The sequence below is a fragment of the Rhinopithecus bieti genome, unplaced genomic scaffold (assembly GCF_001698545.2).
Source record: "Rhinopithecus bieti isolate Rb0 unplaced genomic scaffold, ASM169854v2 scaffold_9899, whole genome shotgun sequence".
NCBI classification, from domain to species: Eukaryota; Metazoa; Chordata; class Mammalia; order Primates; family Cercopithecidae; genus Rhinopithecus; species Rhinopithecus bieti.
This window is the reverse complement of record NW_016806979.1, coordinates 2,140,355-2,165,071: the sequence shown is the minus strand read 5'-3', so window position 1 is coordinate 2,165,071 and position 24,717 is coordinate 2,140,355. Positions and strand designations below refer to the sequence as shown.

Genomic DNA, 24,717 nt, shown 5'->3' with positions numbered 1-24,717 from the left:
CTGTCCCCACACCTGTCCTGTCCCTGGCCTTCCCCTGGTGCCTTGCACTCTGTCCCCCTGCCTGTGTCTGACCCCCCCTTAAGGCTGCCCCTGTGCTCCTGACTCTGGCTGGAAACAGCCCCACCATGGCAGTGAACTTGGCCTCTGCCTCACCCAGACCCCGCATCGGCCCCTCCTGTGCCCACCATTGCATTTCTCCCCCTCCTCAACCCTGAACAGGTGGTCTGGGCCAGGCCCCAAGGTGTTAGGGGCCACCCCCTTACATGGGGCTGCCCGGCTCTGCCCTCTTTGATGGGCATCAGCCCTGGCCCTGCAGCCACGTGTTCACCCCTCAATCATCTAGGCCAGGGAGCCATATTTAGCTATGGTAAGAGAAGCACAAGGTCAGCTGTCCCTGTCCCCAGCGGCTCATGCTTGCGTGCAGGCGAGGGTTGCAGGTGACACCAGCCCTGTTGTGAGGCGGGGTCACCTCCTGCAGGAGCTACCAGCGAGATGGGTCAGAGGAGTGGGGCTGAGAAGTCCTGTGGGCGGGACCCGGCCTATGCTGAACTGGAAATGCCAGGAAGGGCCTTGAGAGGGTGGATGTCGGGCAGGGGTCCAAACGTGGAGGTGGCAGGGCCGGTTGGGAAGACGTTTAGAGGAGGGCAGGCTGCTCCGCACTCCGTGTGGCCTGAGTGCAGGGACATGCAGGGAAGCCCCATCCAGGCGGAGGGTACACCGTTCCAGGGAGACACAGTGGAACTTCATTTAGCAGATGGGGGATTATTACAGATTTTGGAACAAAGACATCAAAAGAATGAAGCTGTGGTTTATAAACATTGCCTGGCCTGGGAGTCAAGTGGATTGTAGGGCAACACGGGGTGGGGGGCATTTTCCTCCAGGAGCGTGGGCGGAGGAGGTCGGGCTGCAGGGCTAGGAGGGCGGCAGAGAGGGCGGTGGCACCAAGCCTAGGTGGGGAGAGGCGACTCGGGCTGGAGCCTGTGTGGCCGGCCGGGGCTCAGGGAGCCTTCCAGAGACAACTGGTCAGGAGCCCTGTGCGGCCTGGGAGCAGGACTGGCCCGAGGCCAAGACTGGGGGACCTTGTCCACCCAGTGGTGATGGCAGGCGAGACCCTCAAAGGAAAATGTGGCAGGCTCAGCTGCGGGAGAGCTCTCGAAAGCTCCTCATGTGGCACAGTGGAGAGGAGAGCAGTACAGAGTGGTGCACGGGGTCTGGGAAGGGCTCATTTACAGAACATGAAGATTCTGGAACAAAGGGTGTGTGCTGGGAATGGAGTTGGGGGATATGTTGCCCTCTGCAGAGTTGTTGGGGGACAAAGGTGTCCCAAAGATGCCTTTGCCTTTAGCTGTCCATGTGCAGAGGAACATGTGTGTGATACAGAGGTGGGGTCAGAGCCAGGCTGGCAGGGAGCCCCAGGAAGAAGCCAAGCCATTCTTGCTCTAGGGTCGCCGCCCTGGGTGAGGAGAGCAGGACTGAGGAGCCGGCATCAGGGCAAGGCTGGCTTTGCTTCCTGCTTGGTTTTGAAGCAAACCAACAACCCCAGCAGCTCATTGGAAGGCCTGTAAGAGCAGGTCCACGTTCCCCCCTGGACTTCAGCCAGCTGCTGGGTGCATGTGTGTGCCGGGGTGGTCATGTATACGGGCACTTGGGTGTGCATGTGTGTGTGGCGCCCTGTCCAGCGGCTTTCATATGCAAAGTCTCTTAATTCCTACATCCCCTGTGAAGTCAGCGTGAATTTGCATCCTATTTACTGGTGAGGTACCGCCCACAGGAGGGAGCAGGGGCCATGTAGCTACCTTGCTGGGCCCCTGCCTGGGTCTGGAGCTCCTTGCCCACACAGGAAAGGCGAGGGTTTAGCAAAGTCACAGAGCAGGTATGGGAGAATGCCAAGACCACCTTGGAGAGGGCATGGCTTGGAGCCGGGGAAGGCCACCCTTCCCTTTTCTGTGAGGCAGGTGAGGGGAGAGTGGACGGAGCTTACAGCCCCCGGGGCTCCTGCCTGCCGCCGCGGCACTCCCTGGGCCAGATTCTGTCAGCTCCTCCTCCAATCACTGGCACTGAGACCCGGCCTTATCCTTAGCCCTGTCGGCCATGCTGCACCGGCCACCAGGACCTGCTGTGCTTGCTGAAGCTGCCACATTAGGCTTTGTTCAGCCAAATTCACTGCCCCTGCTGTGCAGGTACTGGTAGACACCCCGAGCTGCACTGCGCGCTCTCATCCATCAGCCCTGCACACCCTACACAAGCCACTGCTGTGTCCCCCACCCACAGCCCCTGCTGACTCAGGTCCAGCCCAGGCCATCAAGTCCCCAGCTATGCTGCCCACGGACCCCTGGGCCCCTGCTCAGCCCCTCTGCTCTCCGCACCCAGCCCTGACCATAGCCTCCCCACACCCCAAGTGCTCACCTAGGACTTTGGTATGGCAACAAAAGCAGAGGAGGGGGGAGGCCGCCGCCGAAGCAGGGGTGAGGGGAGGCGGCAAGGGCTTCCTCCTTGGAGGCGTGTGTCAATCCTACCCGGCAGCAGTGTTGACCTCTCGCTAGTTCCACTAATTCTTGTAGATTCCCTGGGATTTTCTGCTAGTTCGCTGGTTCTTGTAGATGCCCTAGGATTTTGTGTATGTGCTCTCTCCGAGAAGCAGCCTCCGGCCCCTCTTCCAGTTCTGGGATCTCTCACTCTTTTTCTGGGCCTGGGGCACTGACCATGGCTCTGCCGGCACAGATCGGCTGCCATACTTGCCATCTCTGCTCCTGATTTCCTGAACTGGATGCCAGGAGCTGCTTCTCCTCCTCTCAGCGCAGCTGAGACTGACCTTGACCTCACTTCAACCTTGAACCCTCCTGGGCCCAGCGCTCCGGACCTGGCTGTGACCAGGGAACACTCCATAATGGTGACCGGAATACCATATGTTTCAGCAAAATATTTTCCCTGCCACCCATTAAACTACAGATAAAGAATGACTGCTTTGAAAGATTGGCTAAAGCACTGGATTTAAGAGTTAAAAGTGTGAGTTTGATCCCATCACCGCATTTGCTTTGACAAGTCATTTTCACTTCCTTGGCCACGATTTGCCTCTGTAAAATCATGGCAGTGATCCTTAGGCCGTCTGCCTCCAGCCACAGTTCCAGAGCTCAGAACCAGGACATGGAAAACTGCTGTGTAAATGATAAAGGAACAGGACCAGGAAGGGGCACCACGTAAATCTCACATTTCTCCTGCCTGTCTCTGTTACACTAAAACCTTTTCTTCCTAAACGGAAAGCTTGGCTTTGTGAGTCAGGAAGCGAGAGGTTTGGATCATTTCTATTTTACTCTTCTTCAGATTCATCGAAGAGTCACATTATGTAAACAAAGGGTGTTTGTCAGGAAATCATTTTGAAACATGGTTTCTCTCCTACCCCAGTGTCTTCAGTCATCTACATGGACACACTTAGAAATGTCTTGGCATCTGGCCATGGATGAAGGACCATGTGTAGAGGCTCCCGGATGCACAAAATGGAGCCCAGGGTGAAGGGACGGAGGAGATGCCATCCGCATGCAGGGGTCTAGGATTACAGCTGCCTGAGCCTGCTCCCCATCCCTGCCCCAGCCCCTCCAGTGCTGCAGGAACGTGTCTAAGCCAACTTTGATTCTCAGACTTCGTGTTTTTAGTACCTTTTAGGACCTGGAAATTGATGATGTCTTTATTTTCAGTCTCAGGGGTGGCTCTTGGTGAAAGGGGACCACCTTCATCGTGACGTTCTCGCTGCATCCACAGCCCATCGTCGTGTTGCAGTGTGAGGCGTCTTATTCAAAACTGGCTCTTGGTCCCGTTGATCTCCCAAGGCCTGTTACTTTCGAGTGCCCCAAATGGCAGAACGTGGCTGTGAGCACAGAGGCTGCAGCGTGCCTTCGTTTTACACCCTGCTCCAGGCAGATACCAGGGCCTCAGGTTTCATATTCATGATGCTGAAGGGGTTATCTGCTCAGTACTGCTTGGGGAGCTGTTCCCACAGCCAGCTGTGCATGCCCTTGCCTGCAGTGTTCCTGTAACTGCCTGCAGGCACCACAGGCCTTCCTGTGAATTAATTTCTTAACCAGCTTGTTGCACCTGCATATTTAAAGCAATCATTCCACTGAGGAACACTTTGAAGTGTTTCTGGTAGAAACTGAGCCTCGTCTACCTCACCTGTCTCGCCCTTCCTTCCGTCATTACCCTGGCGATAACTTCTCAGAGATGAAGGTTTCCTGTGTTTTTGAGGGGTCGTTCCTCCACTCCCTTCCCCTCCCCACATCTGGCTATGGATGTTGCTGAGGGTGCTCCAGAGCTCCACCCCTACCCCCCATGATGTGTGCGCCCCGCACAATGTGTGCATGCCCCTCTGTGTTGCTGGTGGTCCTCCGGAGTTCCACCCCTGCATGATGTGTGCACCCCCGCCTTGTGTTGCTGGTGGTCCTCTGGAGCTCCGCCCCCACATGATGTCTGTTCCGCCCCCTCCTTGTGTGCTGGTGGTCCTCCGGCGCTCCGCCCCGCATGATGAGTGCCTCCTGCAGCCCCCCGCGGTCCCTGTGACTCCTGGGGCTTGCCCTTGTGCAGATTGGGGTGCACATGGTGTACAGACAGGTCCACTTGTAAAGATCACAGAGCCTGCTCAGAGGTTCAGAGGTGCAGACAGAGGCCAGCCAGTCTCCCAGTGTCCTCAGCATCCCTCTGCTGCCGCCAGCCGGCCCTCAGGGCACACTTAAGAGTTTGAGAAGGATGCGAGCCCACTCAGGCGGGGCTTAGCAGATGGGCAAGCCTGAGACCCCCCCTCATTTCTCAAGCACCTGCAGGGCACATCCTGTGTCCCGTTATACCAGAAGCTCTGAGGGATTCAGGGGGAGGCCTTAAAGAAGGTGGGCTCGGACAGAATGAAAGATGGAAGAACACCGTGTGCCATGGGGGAGAGGTGTGTGCCGTTTGTGTGAGACAGATGAGACAGAGCAGGGCACAGTGGGGGCACTGATCTAACAGATGGCACCGCCCAGGACAAGGAGCACCAAGGGGAGCACGTGAAGAAACCCGTCTCTCCAGGATTCTCCCAGGACTCTGATCCCAGAGGGCCTCCCCCAGAATCACTCCCCATGCCAGGTTACACTGCACTGCACACCACCAGCCGGAAATGACCAGGCAGGTAAAGAGAATCCGGAAAGTGTGACCCATCATGAAGAAAAGGAAACCAACCCATTAAAACCCACTCGGAACCTCTGCAGAGGGTGTAATTAGGAGGTCGGGACATTAAAATATTGCAAGTCTATTCCACATACTCAAAAAGTTAAATCGAGACATGGAAAATATAAAAAGAACCCAACTTAAATTTCTAGAGATGAAAATGGCAATATGTGATGGGAAAAAATATACTTGTTGGCATTAACAACCAGTTAAGCATTGCAGGAAAAAGCAGTAAACGGTTAGGCACGGGGATCACGTCTATAATCTCAGCACTTTTGGAGGCTGAGGCAGGCAGACGACTCAAGTCCAGGATTTCAAGACCAGGCTGAGGAACATGGTGAAACCTCGACTCTACAAGAAAAAATACAAAACTCAGCCACGCATGGTGGCGCTCGCCTGTAGGCCCAGCCACTCAGAAGGCTGAGGCGGGAGAGTCGGTTGAGCCCGGGAGGTCAAGGCTGCAAAGAGCCGTGATTGTGCCATGGCTCTTCAGCCTGGGGAAGAGAGTGAGGCCCTGCCTCAGAGAAAGAAAGAAAATAGCAATAGAAACTAACAAAAATAAGCATGGTAAGAAAAGAAAAAAGAAAAATTGTAATTAAAGGAATATCATTCCATTGTGGGACAACTGCAAGTGACGTAACATACCGTTTGGGGTCCATAAAGGAGGCTGGGAGAAAAAGTATTTGAGGAAACAATAGCTAAAATGTTTTTGAATTTGATGAAAATTATAGACCCACAGATCCACAAAGCTTAGCAAACCCTAAGCACAAGAAAACTACACGAAGGCTTATCAGAATCAAATTGCTTGGAAAACAGTGATAAATTCAAAAGTCTAAAGGCAGCCAGTAAAAAGCTAGTAAGGCGCAAAGGTGAGAATGACGTCAGGTTTCTTCTTGCAGATTTCCTACAGATGGAAAAGGCAGACAGCAGAACAGCATCTTTAAAGCAGAGAAAGAGAAAAAACCGTCAACCTAGAATTCTATACCCACTGAAAATATATTTGCAAATGGAGGCAAAATAAAGATTTTTGAAGATACACAAAAGATGAAAAGTCATCCCCGGCAGACCCACACTGCAAGAAACGTGAAGTCCTTTAGGCTTGAGGAGAATTACTCTTCAGAGGGAAACACGGTTCTATACAAAGGAATTAAAAGCACCAGAAATGAGTACTATGTGGATCAATAAGGGATTTCTTTGTTTTTATTTAAATCTTCTTTGAAAGATAATTTTTTAAGAAAATAATAACAGTGTAGTATGAATTTTTTTTCAATAAGCCTTTTGCACTCTTAATTTTTTTTCCTTAGAAGACAAGGTCTCATTCTGTTTCCCAGACCTGATCACAGCTCACTGTAAGCTCAGACTCCCTTGCTCAAGCCATCCTCCTGCCTCAGCCTCCCAAGTAGCCGGGATCACAGGCACAAGCCACAGCACCCCACAGAATGAATAACATTTGTAAGAGCAAAATGTGTGCTAATAGTAGCAAAAAGATGGGGAGGAGAGAGAATGAAGAAATACTATTGTAAGATTCTTGGACTTTGTTTGAAGTGGTCTTGTAGCACCTGCCTGAAGATGAACCGCAGTAATCCATAAACCCTAAAGCTGCCAATCAAATTTTAAAAAGAATTACTGTTAATTAGCTGACAACACAGATGATATGAAATCATAAATATAGACAACACGAAAGGAAAAAGATAACCAGAGTAGATGCAACAAATAGAAAAGGCGGGATGATGGATGGACACCTAACCCTGCCCGTACTGCGGAGTGGAGACTGAACACTGCAATGAGAAGGCAGAGGCCACCAGGTTGAAGAGCAAGAAAAAACCATACGATGGCTACGAGCAATGTACTTTTGGCATAAAGATACGAGTAGATTAAAGGTAAAAGGATGGGAAAATCTCTGCCATGAAGGCACTAAGCAGAGGAAGGCTGCAGGGCCTATGTTAACATTAGACAGAGGAGGTTTGGGAGCAGAGAATGTGGCTAGCAATAAAGACAGACATTTCATAATGCTCCAGAAGTCCATTCATCATTCATCAAGAGAATGTCGCAGTCCTAAATGTCTATTCACCTAATAACAGTTTCAGAATACATCGAGCAAACCTGATGGAGCTGCGAGGAGAAATAGATAAATCCGTCATTACATTTGGAGATTTCAGTGCTCCTTTCTCAGTAACAAGTAACAAGCCGAAGAGAAATCAGTAAGAATAGCAGAGACTTGAGCAGCACTCTCCAGCAGCTGAGCCCTGACATTTCTAGAACACGCCACGCAGCAGCCACAGAGTGCACAGAGCCTGTGCCAGGATAGGCCCGACCCTTGGCCAAATAAACCTCAACAAATGTAAAGAACTGAAGTCTTACAGGCGTGTTCTACAGCCACAGTGGAGTCAAACTCAAATCAGTGATAGGTAATAGGAATGTCTCTAAGCACTTAGAAACAGAAACTTTTAGATAAATAAATGATTTTCATTTTATTCCATAACATTGTAAGTAAATTATATTAATATATATGCTTAATACAAAATAGAATATAAATATGTAATATTAAGCTACATAGATATTATAAATCACGAATAACAAAGATTTATATAAAATATTTATTACTATAAGTATGTATATATCATACATAATGTACTTATAATTATAAATAGTTGCATTAAATAAATCCATTATATAAACATGTATATTAAGATGTAAAATAAATAGGTTGAGTATACATGGACCCAGCTCTGAGCAGTGCTGAGAGGGGAATGTGTAGCAGCTGCTAGACGATGCATTGGAAAAGAGGGACGGTCTCCAACCCGAGACCTCGGCTTCTACCTCAAGAGAGCAGCATGAGTGGAGTAAACCCAAAGCTGTTGGCCAAAGGAAATAATACAGATCAGACTGGAGACTAATACAAAAGAAAACAGGGAAACATCAAAATCTGTTGAACAAAACATATTTTTTTTAAACAGATGAATAAAACTGTGAAACATCACCCTAACTAGTAAGGAGACAAAGAAGACACAGATTCCAGCATCAGGAATGAGAGAGGTGACATCGTTAAAGACTCTGGGGATATCAAAAGGATGATAAGCAGATATCGTGAGCAATTTGATGGGAGAACATTTGATAACTTGGATTCCTTGCATGACGCACACAACTCACTCAAGAGCTCGTTCACATGAACAGCACTCTACTTTTTTTTTTTAGAGACTGGATCTCACGACATCACCCAGACTAGTTTCGAGCTTCTGGGCTCAAGCAGTGCTTCCACCTTGGCCTCCCAAAGTGCTGGGATTACAGCCCGAGTCACTGTGCCTGTCACTACAAATTCTGAAAACTTTTACTCCAAAGAAAACTGCAGGTTCCGGTGACTCCGCCAGTGGATTTTACCAAACATTAAGGAAGGCATATTGGGATGACATCTCAGCACCTTCCCATATCATTCTGTGAGGCCAGCATTACCTGACACCAATGCTTAGACACACACTGCAGGAAAAGGAAACTACAGACCAGTATTCTCTTGAACATGGGCACAAAAATGCCAAACAGAATGTTTGCAAATTAAATTCAATGCTATATAAAAACAATAAAACATAATCGAGTGGGATTTATTTCAGGAATGTAAACCTGTTTAAGGATTGAAAAATCAATGGATGCCTCTTCAGATTATTAAAGAATTATTTTTAGAGAGAGAAAAGTCCGTGTAATTTACCATATTAGAAAAGATAAAACCATATTACCATCTCAAGAGATGCAAAGTATTTTAACAAAATCTGAGATCCACTTCTGATTAAAAAAAAAAACTCCCTGCAAACTTCTGATAGAAGGGAACTTCGTTTACCTGACAAACAGCATCTCCAAAAATTTACAGCCAACACCATACAATGGTGAAAGACTGAATGCAAGGTCAAGCCATCTGTTCTTGTCACATCCCTCGACATTGTACTGGAAGTTCTAGGTAGCAGAGTGAGTCAAGGAAGAAAAGGATTCAGATTCAGAAGGACGAGGTTTAACTGTGTTTTCAAACAGCATGATTGTCTATGTGGAAAATCCAGTTTAATCTATTTTAAAATGCTACTAGAAAAAGTTTAGTACGTTTATAGGTTATAAGATCAATATACAAAATTCAATTTATGTATATACACTAGCAATCAACAATTAGAAATTGAAATTAAAATAGAGAACATTTACAGTACCACTAAAAAAAAGAAATACTTAGGGATACATTCTGACAAAAGGTAGGCAAGATCTGTACACCGAAACTGCAAACCATTGTGAAAAGAAACGAAGGAAGCCCTAAATAAATGAAGAGATCGTCCATTATCATGATTTCTGCTTCTGAGAGCCACATGGAAATACAAAGGACCTAAAGTAGGCAAAACAACTTGGAAAAAGAAAAACACAGTGGAAGGACTAATACTACCTGATTCCAAGAGTGACTATAAATCCACAGTACTCAAGATCGGAAATAGCTTCAAATGAACAAACAGATACTGGAACAGGAAGAAAGTCAGGAAATAGACCCATACATATAAACACCTGCCCTGTGATGACATGGAGAGAATGAAAAGGCAAGACACAGACTGGGAAAATATTGACAAATCGTTTTTCTGTTACGAGCTAGTGGCAAGAGTATAGAAAGAAACTCTCAAAACTCACTATGAAAACAAACACAAGCCGACAAAGAAAAGTGGGCAAACGCTTTGAGCAGACGCTTCGCCAAAGAAGTACGAATGGCAGATAAGCACATGAAACAATGCTGAGTATCATTAGTCACCAGAGAAATGCAAACTGCACCCACAGTCATCTACCACTGCACACCAAGTAGATGCCTGAGAAGCTGATGCCCTCAAGTGTTGGCAAGGCCGTGGAGGAACTGGAACCCTCGTATGCTGCTGAGGGCAGTGCAAGGCGTGCACTACCACTTTGCAAAATTATTTCACAGTTTCTTATAAAGATTAGCACACACTCAGCATACAATCCAGCCATTCCATTCCTAGATATTCCCCAAGAGAAATGGAAGCATGTCCACACACAGGCTTGTACATGAATGTTCCTAGCAGCTTTATTTATAATGGCCTAAAATCTGGGGAATAGCCTAAATGTACATTAACAAGTGGATGAATAAGCAAACTGCAATCTCTCCATGCAATGAAATCCTACTCAACAATAAAAAAGCATGAACCGATCTCAAAATACTTAGAGAGTATGGTTCCATTCATTTAAAACTCGAGAAAATGCAGACTGTAGTCACAGAAAGGAGATGAGCTGCTGCTCGGGACACGTGAGGGTGGGGGCATGGGGAGAAGAAAATGTCCGGGGGGCCAGACCCCACCTAGTTTGTGGCGGTAGCTTCACAAGTGTAGACGTATGTCCAAAATGGTCAGATTCTGTACTTCAAATTTATATGTCACTTATACCACAATGAGGCTGCTAAAAAATTCTAATTGTGGGACAGTCTACAAAGAACTGTACTGTTCCCTACTAGGTTTTTTTTTTTTTTTTTTTCTGAGATGGAGTCTTGCTCTGTCGCCCAGGCTGAAGCGCAGTGGTACGATCTCTGCTCACTGCAACCTCCACCTCCCAGGTTCAAGCGATTCTCCTTCCTCAGCCTCCCAAGTAGCTGGGACCACAGGCGCCTGCCACCAAGCCCTGCTAATTTTTATATTTTTGGTAGACGAGGTTTCCCATGTTGGCCAGGCTGGTCTCAATCTCCCAGAACCTCAAGTGATCCTCCTGCCTCACTCTCCAAAGTGCTGGGATTACAGGCATGAGCCACCACACCCGCCTCCCCCACTCTAGATTTTAATTCAAGAAATGCCCCAAAATGTGGGGGGATTTATTCTCAAGCCTAATGATGTATATCAGCTAAGTGCAGTTCCTGGTTGGATCCTGGATCAAAAACCAGAGGCTCACAGAGGACGATTGTGAACAATCGGGAGGAGTTTGACTGTGGACCGCGAGTCAGGCGGGAGGATCCGGAGGAGTTTGACTCTGGACCGCGAGTCAGGCAGGAGGATCAAGAGGAGTTTGACTCTGGACTGCGAGTCAGGTGGGAGGACTGTGTGGCTGTCACATGTCTGGAGTGTGATCATGGCTTTGTGCTCACGGAAGCAAGCGTCCTTTTCCTTAGGAATATTTCTGGGCAAATCGTCATGCTATCTGCATCTTTCATACAGTGCAGAAAAACACAGGGGATGGGGGAGCAGAAAGCAAACATGGCAGAGTATTTTTTGAAATTGTCCTGGCCGGGCACGGTGGCTCAAGCCTGTAATCCCAGCACTTTGGGAGGCCGAGACGGGTGGATCACGAGGTCAGGAGATGGAGACCATCCTGGCCTACACGGTGAAACCCCGTCTCTATTAAAAATACAAAAAACTAGCCGGGCGAGATGGCGGGCACCTGTAGTCCCAGCTACTCGGGAGGCTGAGGCAGGAGAATGGCGTAAACCCGGGAGGCGGAGCTTGCAGTGAGCTGAGATCGCGCCACTGCACTTCAGCCTGGGCGACAGAGCGAGACTCCGTCTCAAAAAAAAAAAAAAAGAAAGAAATTGTCCTTAGGGTCACGTGATGGGACCAGAGCTGAAAGAGCAGCAGAACTTGGCGATGAGAAAGTCCAGGAGATGTGGCCACAGCTGTCCCCCGCTGGTCACACTTTGCAAGGATGGTGGCAGTGGTTGTTTTAATAAGTTCCTCAAGCCTGCTGTTATCATTTGTCTGTCTGCTAATTAGCAAGATTAGGAAGGGGAGAGTTAATTAAGGACCCTCATAGGCAAGGTTCCAGTTAATTGAGGGTTTTTCGTAGATAAAATTAATACTCAGTCCAGGCTGACCTTCTGAGTTACAGTTAATAAAGTTGTGTTTATGGTACCACCAGGGAACTCCAAGGGTGTCATGTCAGTGGATTTGGAAAGATACTCTGTGACGGTGTTCATGAAGTAAATCTGGATTGGGATATTCAAAGAGGCTTCCCCCTAGGAACAGGCTGCTGTGGTACCCGGAAAGCAGCCGCGCTATGAAGAAAAGGCATATGAGAGAGTCTTAGAATTTTGTTTCTGCAGCCCCCACGTCTTTGCCGGTTCTCCTTCCCGTGCTCAAATTATCTACTGTTTTCTCTGCAAAGTCATTTCACCACAGTTCATGTCTGCTGGCATTGATAGCCTCTCCTCTTCCTGCTTCTCCACTTTTCCCCACTCCCAATTTCTCACACACGTACACGCAAAACTCAATTCAAAAAATGTGCAAGGTTAGCTTTCTCTGTCACCCAGCGATGACTCAGTCTCACCAAGTGGGCAAGAGAGTGCCATCTAGAGCGTGTGCCCCTGCTGGTCCCACAGCAGAAGGCAGTGCCCTGGCCAGGGCTAGTCTAGTTAGGACCTGAGCAAACATTTTACCTCCTGTGCTGGGATTTTGTTTGCTTGTGTCCTGAACTCTTGTTCCTATAGTTTCTATGTTAACACATTTTATTTTTTAGAACAGTTTTAGATTTACAGAAAACTTGAAAAGGTAGTAGAGTTCTTGTGTACCCTATGCCCAGTTTTCCCTATGGACATCTTCTGTTAGTACAACACATTTGTCACAGCGATCAAGGAACTTATGTTAATTAATTATCATTAACTGCAGTTGATAGTCATCAGATTTTCTTGCTAATGTCCTTTTTCTGTCCCAGGATCCCACATGACATTGAGTCCTCGTGTCTTCCTGGGCTTTTCTTGGCTGTGACAGTTCCCCAGACTCTCCTTGTTTTTGATGAGCTTGACGGCTTTCAGGAGCACTAGTCAGGGATTTTGTAGACTGGCCCTCTGTTGTGATTTGCCCTGTTTTTTTTTTTTTTTTTCTTTTTTTTTTCTTTTGAGACAGAGTCTCGCTCTGTCACCCAGTCTGGAGTGTGGTGGCACGATCTCGGCTCACTGCAACCTCTGCCTCCTAGGTTCATGCCATTCTCCTGCCTCAGCCTGCTGGGTAGCTGGGATTACAGGCGCATGCCACCACGCCCAGCTAATTTTTTTGTATTTTGTTTAATAGAGATGGGGTTGCACCATGTTAGCCAGGATGATCTCGATCTCCTGACCGCGTGAGCCACCACACCCGGCCATGCCCGATGTTTTTGTCCTGATTAGATTGGTGTTTGGAGAGGAAGACCCCAAAGGGGACTGCCCTTCTGGTCCCGTCATAACGAGGGTGCGTGCTGTTGGAATGGCAGATCCCTGGTGGCGCTGGCCTGGGTGCCTGGTGAGGTGGAGCTAACCCGGCTGAGGTCAGGCTTCCCCTGGGTGAAGCCACTGCCGCCCCTTCCGGAGCAGGCTGCTCTTTGGAAGGAAGTCGCTTGGGTGTGCTGGGCTTGTGTTACCTAAACTGCTTTATGTCTGTGGTTAAACTTACTCCTTCCTGCAGTTTCATTATCTTTTTAGGGTCTAAATATAGTTCTTTTAATTTCCTTTTGTTATTTATATAGGCTTATTTTTTAAGGCTTAGTCCTGGAGTGGTTTTATTTTGTTATGTTTTGTTTTGCATTTCTGGGAATTTTTAGTATTCCTTCTTTCAGTTTGCCCCTATTGAGCTAACCTTCCTGCACTACCATCTTCCAGCTGACTGTCAGTGGACATGGTGGACACGGTTTTACCCTCCTGTGGGGAGCTTTGCCAGCTAGGGGCCCTTGAGCAGTACTCAGGTGCGCACCCGTGTCCAGAGCTGGGTGAGTCCCAGGAATGGCCAAAATGTCACCTAGCCTTCCCCCTGCTCATCTAACATAGTTTAATTGCCTTGATGGTCCATGGAATTTCCCAACTAGAGAGGCTGTGATATGCAGGAAATCAGCAAGATTGCATTGCTAGGGAGCACATTTTTGAAGCCGGCGTCTTCCACAGAAACTGTAATCGGCAAGGAGGTGCCATTGAGGGGACTCGGGGTGACACTTTCATCATTTGGGAAGTAGCACAGCCGTGCAGAATGGCTTCTTTTTAGCCATCCTCCTAGTTCCGTGTGGACCCCTCAGAATGGTGTTACTCTGGGCAGATTCCAACACACCCTCGTGCTGTCCCAGGAGAACTGTGGACCAGAAAGGCAGAGGCCCCTTCCTCCCACCCCCATGGAAGCTGGACCACATGAGCTGGGCCACCTGTCCCGGCACCGGGTCGGTCCTGGGAGACCACCCGCCCCAGAAGAGACCAGGCCAGGTGGACAAGCACGTTGGTGACAGGCCAAGCGGCAGTGGAGTAGGTCTGTCGGTCCCCCCTGGGAAGGTGGGAGGTGTTTGGCCGGAGGGAGACAGTTGTATCAGCTGCCTCTGGGTTGCCAAGAATGAAATGAACAAGAGAGAGAGGAAGCAGGAGGGGGCTGTCCACTCAGCCATTCCAATTCCAGGCTCTTTTGCCTGCACCCAGGCAGAGTAGACCAAGAGCTGGCGGGGGTGACGGCTCGCCCTTTGCAAGATGGATGGGCACAACGGGGCCCTGGCGGGTGGAAGTGGCATGGCAGGCTGTGCCGAGAGCGACCACAGAGGCTGTCTCTGTGTGCAACTTAAGGACCCCATGATTTATGATTAGGCTGTTTGGAGCCTGATCAAATCTCAGCTCAGTCTGCTGGGTGTAAGCGAGGGAGAGGGGATGGGGAGCCTGGTCAGCCGAGAGCGAGCTCCCCACCACTGAGGAGGCCCGCAGGGGAGCCCCAGCTTGGCTTCCCCCTGCTCGTGGCTGGCTCCTGTCCCGCACTCTTTCACTGCTGTATTTCCTCTTCTTAGTATTAGAATTTAGATGAGAAAGGCACCACAGTTCTGACCTGAGGTCAAGGCAGGGTTCATCGCAGGTCCAGAAAGCTCCAGCTCAGACACCTACTCCAGCCAGAAATGCCCAGGTCTCTGTGCGGTCCAAGGGCTCCTTTGCCAGCCCTGCCCCTGGCAACACTGGGCACCGAGAGCCCCTCCGCTGCTCACTGCAGACAGAGCGCTCTCAGGTGGGAAGTAGGTCCTGGTGTGATTGGTATACATGATCTGAAATTGTGATGGTTCTCCACAGCACAAACATGGGTTCTTTTATTCATTCATCAAACATTTACTGACCGGCTAATAGGAACCAGGCCATGCTGCCTCCTGCGACTAATAAAGACTAATAATGCAGGGTTTTGTCCTCACAGAGCTGAAATGGCTAACTCAAATGCAGCAGCTTGGGAAGTGCAGTCCAAGTCCCAGCAAAGGGTGGGGAGAGAAGCCATTGCAGAGGCCATGCTGGGGGGCAGGGCCCCAGGCGGAGAGGACAAAGGCCCGACAGGCAGAGGGAGTGTGCCCCGTTCCCGAAGCCACAAAAAAATGAGCTCCGTGTGTCGGCCACATTCCCGAAGCCGCAAAAAAATGAGCTCGGTGTGCTCCAAAGTCTGAGAAGCTGAAGGGAAAGGGGAAGATGGGTTTCTTTATTCAGAAATGTTCCTCAGTCACCACTGTCACACTGCTGGGTTATTGACACCAGACTGTGAGGAATCTCATTGGCAGTGCCACATGGGGGAGGACATTGCTCACCATGACTCAGTGTGGCCTCAGGGACAGTGTGTCAGGCCCGGCAGGACAGCACTCGGTCTGTGCTGGGGAAGTCGTGCAGACGTGCGGACATACAGACATGTGAACCCAAGTCAGCCCGGGCTGAACAGCAGGTCCCCCAGAAGAGATGAGCAGTGGAATAAGGATTACATGTAGGGGCAGAGGACGTCTCAGTCTGTACCTGTCTGTACCATTTTAATGTTTGATCCTTGATGCCTGCAAATTTTAGGACATGTACGAAAAAGATGGAAAGCATGCCAGTGATTTTGCTATGGACATCAGACACAGCATTCAGGGCCACTATAGACATGGGTATGTCTGGCCTGAGAATAACTAAAGGGCTTCTTTTTTTTTTTGAGACAGAGTCTTGCTCTGTCACCAGGCTGGAGTGCAGTGACTTGATCTCAGCTCACTGCAACCTCCGCCTCCCGGGTTCAAGCGATTTTCCTGCCTCAGCCTCTGGAGTAGCTGGGATCACAGTCACGTGCCACCACGCCCAGCTAATCTTTATGTTTCTAGTAGAGATGGGGTTTCACCGTGTTGGCCAGGATGATCTCCATCTCTTGACCTCATGATCCGCCCACCTCAGCCTCCCAAAGTGCTGGATTAGAATTAACCATTTATAGAAAATCAGTATGTCTATATTAATATATATATTTATGTTTACATATCTTGCCTCTCTTGGCGAGTGGGGAATGCACTGTGCCCAGGGTGAAGGCCTGAGGTAGAAAGCTTGTCTTCCACTGCTCAGTGGATGTTCTGCTGAAGTCGTGAAGAACAGTGAGCTCTTGTGACCGGTAAACAGAAATCCCTACTTTGGTGTTATTTTCCCAGGCACTACCAGTTTTATTGGCACCCACCATTGTGAAAACTGCAAATATAAACATCTCAGCACAGCCCTCCAGCTACCTTCAGATGACTTCCCGGTAGCATCCTCATGTTATGGGAACAGACCACCGAAGGCTCACTCAGGAGCTATTTTCTTGTTGGAAACTTTCTTTGCTTTCCAGCACCCCCGCTCATAACAAGGGATAGACTTCTACCCAGTGGACATGAACCATGGCCCCGTAGCTCCGTGATTGTCTCTGTGTTCACATCAGAATGTGAGTGGTAGAGTGTTCGCATGAAATTGCTCAGAGCTTGGCTCATCATCCTGCCTCCTTAAGCCTTCTCCATCAGGCATGGTGGTCTGTTAGCCTGGGCGTAATTCTTGTGTTCCTGCTTCTCCATAAAATAATCCTTAAAAACTTTGTTAAGGAGAATAAAGGAAGGGTCTCTTCCCATGACATCTTTTGCCAGAATATTCAGAGGAAGAAAGCCCGCGCTGGCTTTACGGGTACACCTTGCAGAAGGCAGGGCCTTGGCCAGGGGCTTCTCCTGGTCTCTGCCCCATTTTTGTATCTGTTTGCAAACCACATCTTTAGTTGCTCCAACAATGAATACATGCTTGCATCTTCCCACTTTGTGTTTGCTCTTCTCTTCCTCGCCTCCCTTTTCCCCATTAAAAAATACATAAATTCCTGAAATCCTGACACGCAGAAGAATCAAAATTGGCTTCAGTGTGTGGTGAGGAAAGGGGACTTGCTCAGAAAAAAAAATTCATATTCTTGCTCTTTACTCTGCACCTGCTTTCTACTCTGGCCTTAACATGTCACCACCATAGTTTGATCTGGAGAAAACTAGCACAGCAAGTTGGAGCCTGTGGAGAAGGCAGCTTTGGCAGATTCGTGCTGCCAGCACCATGCCGTTCTTCTGAGCCCCTAGTCTCTGCTGGGTCTTCCCACCAAGCCCTGCCACGCAGGGTGTGTGTGTCGCCTGCCGCATCTTCCCACCAAGCCCGTGCCACGCAGGGTGTGTGTGTCGCCTGCCAGGTCTTCCCACCAAGCCCATGCCACGCAGGGTGTGTGTGTCACCTGCCGGGTCTTCCCACCAAGCCTGTGCCACGCAGGGTGTGTGTGTCGCCTGCTGGCTGCCGTTCTGCATGTATGGAGTTTCAAGTCTTATTTCCTCTTCTGTTTAACAAGGCCCTTGGTCTAAGTGTGCTTGTAATTTGGGCTAGTGAGCAGCAGCCGAGAGAGTCCACCCCAGTCCCCTTAGCCAGTGAAGCAGGAGCTCCCGGGTTCCTGCCTGCAGGGAGGGTGGGGGCAGTTTGAGTTAGTGAAAATCTGTGTATTAAACAGATATGTAAATGACCCCTGCCGAGCGCTGAAAATGAAGGTATGAAAAGGCATCATCATCTGTGGTTCCCACCTGGCGCAATGACCATATCAAAACAGAGATCTGGTGGTATACACCACAGAGTTGCCAGACTCCGAAACAGAGATCTGGTGATATATGCCACAGAGTTGCCAGACTCCGAAACAGAGATCTGGTAGTATACACCACAGAGTTGCCAGACTCCGATACAGAGATCTGGTAGTATGCGCCACGTAGTTGCCAGACTCCGATACAGAGATCTGGTGGTATACGCCACAGAGTTGCCAGACTCCGATACAGAGATCTGGTAGTATGCGCCACAGAGTTGCCAGACTCCGATACAGAGATCAGGTAGTATACGCCACAGAGTTGCCAGACTCCGATACTGAGGGCACATCTAAGTTCTCCCACCCTGATTGCATGCCTGAAATTCAGAATTAGTAAGATTTCAGTCAGTGATGCTTCGTTACGCACTCAAGAGACATGTTTGAGGAGCTTCACTGAATGCGTGGGCTTCAATTTGACTTGTGAAACCTCTGGTTAAAACAAAGGAATGTGCCTTCACTCTCAGAACCGGGTGCTTTTTCTGCTGCCCTGGCCCTCTGGGCTGAGTCTTTACATGGACAGCGGTCGATGTGTCTCAGTTTATTTGTCAAAACCTCCAGCTAAAGCCAGTTGTTGCTTGAAAACTATCTGCTTAATTGGCCTCCTCAGCTCGGGGGAGCAGCTTGCAATCTGAGGCTGGCGCCTGGCTCCCTGACCACCTGCTCCCCATCACACTCAGCTCTCATTCCAGCAGCCCAGCCCATAACCCGCCTCATCAGTATATTGATGTGAGGCAGAAACACCTCATTATAAGAGCACTCCTGAGAAATGGCAGGGTCAGGGGCTTCTGGGCTGCATAACCAGCGGATTCCCTCTGTAAAATCACTCCTGCCTCAGTGGGAAAGGGCCAGCCATGCAGGGCTGCACCAGAGAGTCGTTCTCTTCTTGATCCTCAGACAACCAGTTCTTAAAATTCCTGTCCTCTGTCCTTGGATGGCCTTCGTCTTCTGGAGAGGAGCATGCTGGGAGCTGGCGGAACACACGCCTCACTCTGTGTATGCCATGTCTGTCACTGATCAGTTTCTAGGTATTGATCCTAGAAACCCATGCTCTGTGGGTCCCTCTCCAAGAAACACAGCGTCCATGATTTGTACATTGTACTACAGTTTCAGACTGCTTTCACATGTGTGGTTTCATCTCTGATTCCACGACCTGAGCACAGATTTTTTTTTTTTTTTTTTTTTTTTTTTGATATATAGTCTTGCTCTGTCGCCCAGGCTGGAATGCAGTGGTGCAATCTCAGCTCACTACAACCTCCACCTCCTGGGTTCCAGCAATTCTCCTGCCTCAGCCTCCCGGGTAGCTGGGACTACAGGCGCGTGCCACCACACCCGGCTAATTTTTGTATTTTTTAGTAGAGACAGGGTTGCACCATATTGGCCAGGCTGGTCTCAAACTCCTGACCTCGTGATCCGCCTGCCTCAGCCTCCCCAAAGTGCTGGGATTATAGACATGAGCCTCTGTGCTCAGTTGGGCGCAAATACCCAGTGTTCAGCACCCAGTAGGCCCTCACAACTGTGGCGAGCCATGGCCACGTGGCTGTGATTGTGCTGACAGCACACAGTAGGTCCTCACAACTGTGATGAGCCATGGCCACGTGATTGTGCTGACAGCACACAGTAGGCCCTCACGACTGTGACGAGCCATGGCAGCGTGACTGCAGTTGTACTGACAGCACACAGTAGGTCCTCACAACTGTGCCAAGCCATGGCCATGAGGCTGCGATTGTGCTAGCAGCACACAGTAGGTCCTCACGACTGTGGCGAGCCATGGCCACATGGCTGTGATTGTGCTGGGAGCACACGGTAGGTCCTCACGACTGTGGCGAGCCATGACCGTGTGTCTGTGATTGTGTGGACAGGCACAGAATGGCCTGAAGCGTGGGAAGGTCGCCTGCCTGACAGCGGCTTTAGCACCAGGAAACCTCCCACCTGGGGCCTGCCCCTGAAGGTGAGTCGGGCCAGTGGGAAGCGCCTGCTCAAGTGAGACTGTGCACACAAACCACTGGGAGCTACTGCCTCACACACGTGATTGCTTTTCAGTATTTTGTAAGTCCAAGCAAACCCCCAAGAAAAGCTTGAGCGGGGCCGGATCTGCACCAACAGGCTGGTTCCAAGTGAGTGCTGGTTGGATGTGCTCCAATGTGGAGGGCAGAGGGAGGGAGTGGACTGCCTGGAAAGGAGTGGGGTGCAGGCAGGGGCTGCAGGACGCTCTCCAGCAGGCGGCCCAGCAGTGTGAAAGAATGTCTGGGAGCTGCTTTCCTCTGGGCGTTTGTGGGATCCCTCCCCTTAGCCAAGGCGCCGCTGCAGCTGTTTTTCAAAGGAAAACTGGGCTTGAGAGGAGGAAATAATTGAGGTCTAAGAAGTCCATGCCCTCATTTGTTCACGCACCACGAGAAGCTTGAGGCATCTGCGGGACGCTGCACTCACTGCCTCTCCTCTGTCTCTTTCTCTCCAGTCGTGCCAGGCAGACCTCGTGAAGGACAGCGGCCACAAGTACTTCCTGTCGGTCCTGGCGGACCCCTACATGCCAGTAAGGACTGGGCAGCACCCGCTCCACGGGCCTGGGACTCAGCACTCGCCTCTGCCCACATGTTGCACTGTGGTGGGGCCTTTTGACGGGGGCTACAGGAGGAAGGTCAAGGGTCACGGCAGGGGCCACGTCCGCGGGGTCAGCAACTGCTTCACGCTAGACACGGCCCTTTGCTCAGCACCATGAGTGCCGCTGTTGTTTCGTGTCTGTCTCTAAATAAGAGCGCAGTTAACCCCGACACATGGATTGTTTTGGTTTATTTTAGTGTGTTTTCACTGGCACTTCTTTGCAAAATAGTCAAATCCACTCTCCCTGCTGTCCACTGCGTTAGACGAGCAAGCGCTCGCACATCTCTAATGTGATGGTTCCAGCGCCTAGGAAGGTCTTGGAACACAACAAGATATGGAAGCACCTCGTTTCAGAAAGGAAGGGAGAGAGGAAAGGAAGGAAAGAAGGTTGTTCGAAAGTTTACATTTTCAGTATATTTTATTGTATTAAATTGTTTAAAAATTAGTAATCCATGAATAGGGTAGATAGTTATTCTGTAAATGTTTCAAAATGTTGTATTTCTAGCTCCCAGCTTAGTAATGAGAACAAAATAGATATATCCTAAATAATTCTTTACCATAACTTAATATTGCCAGAATATTGAAGTATATTAGCTAGTTTACACAGTGGTAGGTGGCTTTGGCTGTATAAAGGAGCTTTTTTATGTAATTTCACCCCCTAGTTGGTTTTCTAAGCTAAATGATTTTTTAAAACACAGAAAACAAACAGGACTGTTTTCCAAAAGGTAAACAGTACATGCACTTTGTGTTGTATTGAAACATCATCACAGGCAGTGAAAGTTTATACTTTATGTCAGTTTTGGAAACCATCACTTCCCGTTCTTCAGAATAAGGAAGAAAGCAAATCCCACATGAAGAAGTGAGGAAGAATGCCCACTGGTGACTTGGGCACGAGAGTGAGCTAAGCTCACAAGAATGGCCCCACCTCAGCCACCAGCCTGTGGAAGTTTTGAGGAGACAGCCATGTTTGAAAGAATGAAAAGGAGGCTGGGTGCGGTGGCTCACGCCTGTAATCCCAGCACTTTGGGAGGCCAAGGCTGGTGGACTGCTTGAGCTCAGGAGTTCGAGACCAGCCTGAGCAACATGGTGAAACCCCATCTCTACCAAAACTACAAAAAATTAGCCGGGTGTTGTGGCACACGCCTGTGGTCTCGGCTGCTCAGGAGGCTGAAGTGGGAGGATCGCCTGAGCCCGGGGAAGTCAAGGCTGCAATGAGCTGTGATTGTACAACTGCACTCCAGCCTGAGCAAGAGTGAGACCCTGTCTCCACTAAGTAAATGAATAATATAAATATTCTTAAATGACTAACTGGAAAGAGTTTGGTGTGATTCTGTCAAACCGGCAACCATTGCTTTGTCTCTTCAGCGCTTCGTGCCTGTTACGAGAAAATATTCAGAGCTTCCTACTCATCCTCAGAAGTGATTGATTTTTCTAAACTCATAAGTAGATCTGAAAAAACAAATTGAAGCTGTAAAAAAGAAAAGACATGCACTGTTGTTGAAAACTCGGGAGATGAATTAAATCACAGAACAGACGGCCAAGAAGAGGGTTCTTGAAGGAGCCACCTGGAGCGCTGTCCGTGAAGCTGAGTGAGAAGATACGAAAGCCGGGCTAAGAGCCGGGCCGGGAACGCTCACCATGTAGCCAGCATGGTTCAGAACCAGAGAGGAGAATACGTGGAGAAGCGGTTTTTGATTAGATAGTGGCTACGAATTTTCCAGATTTGAAGAAAGGAGAGTTCCAATTTTAAAAGCAGGATGAATCCTGAGAAGGTTCAAGAGAAACAAAGTCATACACAGGCACATCATAATGAAAACAGCAGATATCAAAGGCATAAGGACAAACCTTAAAAGTTCCCAGAACAATCGTCAGCAAAGGAGGAAACAGCACTGGCCCCGACAGTGGACCTCTGGTCAGCAGCGGCTCTCGGCAGGGGACAGGGGAGCCCCCAGCGTGAGAGGAAAGCAGCCGTGGTCGGGTCACCCGCACCTGGCTCAGTCACCACTCAGGAATGGGGGTGCAGTAAGCAGCGTTGAGACACCAACAGTTTACTCCTTCCGAACCCCACAGACGATGGCTAGAAAGACCGCATGTCAGCCAGCAGGAAACAGAACCAGGAGGGAAAAGCAAGATGCAGGACACAGCAAAAAGCCAAGAAGTTGGCAAACGTGTTGGCGCATCTAAAGCTTTGTAAAAATGAAGAATACTCATGGCGAATTGGAGGGTCAAATAAGAGGAAGAATTGGGTACCTTGGGAGCCCTGCAATAATCCAAGATTATTGGATTATTGGTCTAGCGTAGGACGCACTAGACCGTGCGGTGTGCACGTAAAAAACTAAGGCACCACTAAAACGTACAAATAGACTCTGGTTTCCAGGTCAGCAGAGGCTCAGAGAAAAGGAGAGAATGCAAATGAGTCACAGTAGAAGAGCAGAAAGGAGAAAACAGTGAAGCACAGTTAGAGGGCTGCCTCCATGCCTTTTGCTGCCAGAGCCCCTGATTGCAGGACCGTGTGCTCACAGAGTGCTGGGCAGGCTGGGGAGGTGAGGTCTGGGTGCTTCATACCGACAGCCAGGGCTGGCCTGTGACAGACGAGGCAGCCACTAGGTCTGTGCCCATCCTGCAGTGTTAGGCCTTCCAAGGAGTAGTCTCTTCACTCTGGGAGGGGAGCCCAGAACTCTCAGGCTTTTGAAAATGGCTTTTCATTTTTGTAGCGTCCACTCAAAATCCAGCAGTAAAGCTGGCTCTCATTACTTTAATTATGCACCACGCATATCGTGAAGATTCAGAAAGGATCATGCTGTTGTGCTTTGGGAATGAGAGTTTCCGTTGAGGGGAGACAACCGAGACTGGCTTTTGTTTTCCAGGCTGAACACAGGACCATGACGGCTTTCATTCTCGCCGTGATCGTCAACAGCTATAACACGGGGCAGGTGAGCACCCCAGCCCCCAGAGCCCACCCTTGACATTGCAGAGGAACTGGGCCCACTGGGAAACGTGGTGCCACGTGGGGGCGAGGGGATGTCCAGCAGAGGCTCGGGCCCTTCATCTAGCCAGCCATTTGCAGGGTGAATCTGAATCAGGAATTTACAATGGGGAAAATTGAGCATATCAAGGCTTCCTGAGAACGGGTGGCCGCCACCGTCCCGCACAGGCACCCACCACGTGCCCGCCATTGGCAGGCAGAGGCCCACCTGTCTGTGGTACTACCTCTGCAGGAAGCCTGCCTTCAGGGAAACCTCATTGCCATCTGCCTGGAGCAGCTCAACGACCCGCACCCCTTGCTGCGCCAGTGGGTAGCCATCTGCCTCGGCAGGATCTGGCAGAACTTCGACTCGGCGAGGTGGTGCGGCGTGAGGGACAGCGCTCATGAGAAGCTCTACAGCCTCCTCTCCGACCCCATTCCCGAGGTGAGTCAGGCGGGGGCTCAGAGCCCAGTCCTCCTGGCTGCTGACTGCGGGAGCTCCCGGGGGGAAGGCAGAGGTCTGCTCGCGTGCAGGTGTGGCCGGCCCATGTCCAGGAACTTCAGGGCTGCACACTAAGAGTAGGACAGTGGAACCTTGGTGAGAAGAGAGCCATGCCACTGGGGACTTTGCACCCGGGCCCAGAGTGCACTCCCGGGGACAGTGGCACAGCTGCAAGCGGGGTCCCAGAGGGCACCTCAGAGGCAGGGGTCACGTGCTCGCTCTCTGGGTGCCACTCTGCGTCCTCACCACGGCCTACAAGGCAAAGACTACTAGATCTCCATTTTACGGGGGAGGAGACAGGCCAGTGGCTTGTGCCCGTGCAACTGGGGAAGGTGCGGGGCTCTGCCCACAATGGCCGCAGGCTGGAATTCTGGGAGTTGTGTGCACCCTTGCCTTCACTCTTCCCACCGGCCTATGCAGGGTACAGGGTGTTGTTCATTTTTAGAGCTGAGGAAGCAGGTCAGGGACGGTGACTTCTCCCCAGGACCACATAGTGTCGGAGGCAGGGCTAAACCAGGGTCCCGGAACCCCAGGACCACATGGTGTCGGAGGCAGGGCCAAGCCGGGGTCCCCGAACCCCAGGACCACATGGTGTCGGAGGCAGGGCCAAGCCGGGGTCCCCGAACCCCGGGGCCACATGGTGT

The 24,717-nt window shown here is 50.0% G+C and overlaps 1 protein-coding gene across 1 annotated transcript in view; it reads left to right on the top strand.

Annotated features, from left to right (window-relative positions):
* The window catches only part of RPTOR (regulatory associated protein of MTOR complex 1), a 424,190-nt gene that overhangs the window by 319,956 nt on the left and 79,517 nt on the right, over window positions 1–24,717 (top strand). Inside the window, exons 13-17 of the mRNA XM_017879553.1 lie at window positions 19,868–19,969; window positions 20,049–20,122; window positions 20,464–20,538; window positions 23,474–23,539; window positions 23,825–24,016. Coding sequence (XP_017735042.1) covers window positions 19,868–19,969; window positions 20,049–20,122; window positions 20,464–20,538; window positions 23,474–23,539; window positions 23,825–24,016 — 509 coding nt within the window. The remainder of the gene's footprint in view (window positions 1–19,867; window positions 19,970–20,048; window positions 20,123–20,463; window positions 20,539–23,473; window positions 23,540–23,824; window positions 24,017–24,717) is intronic.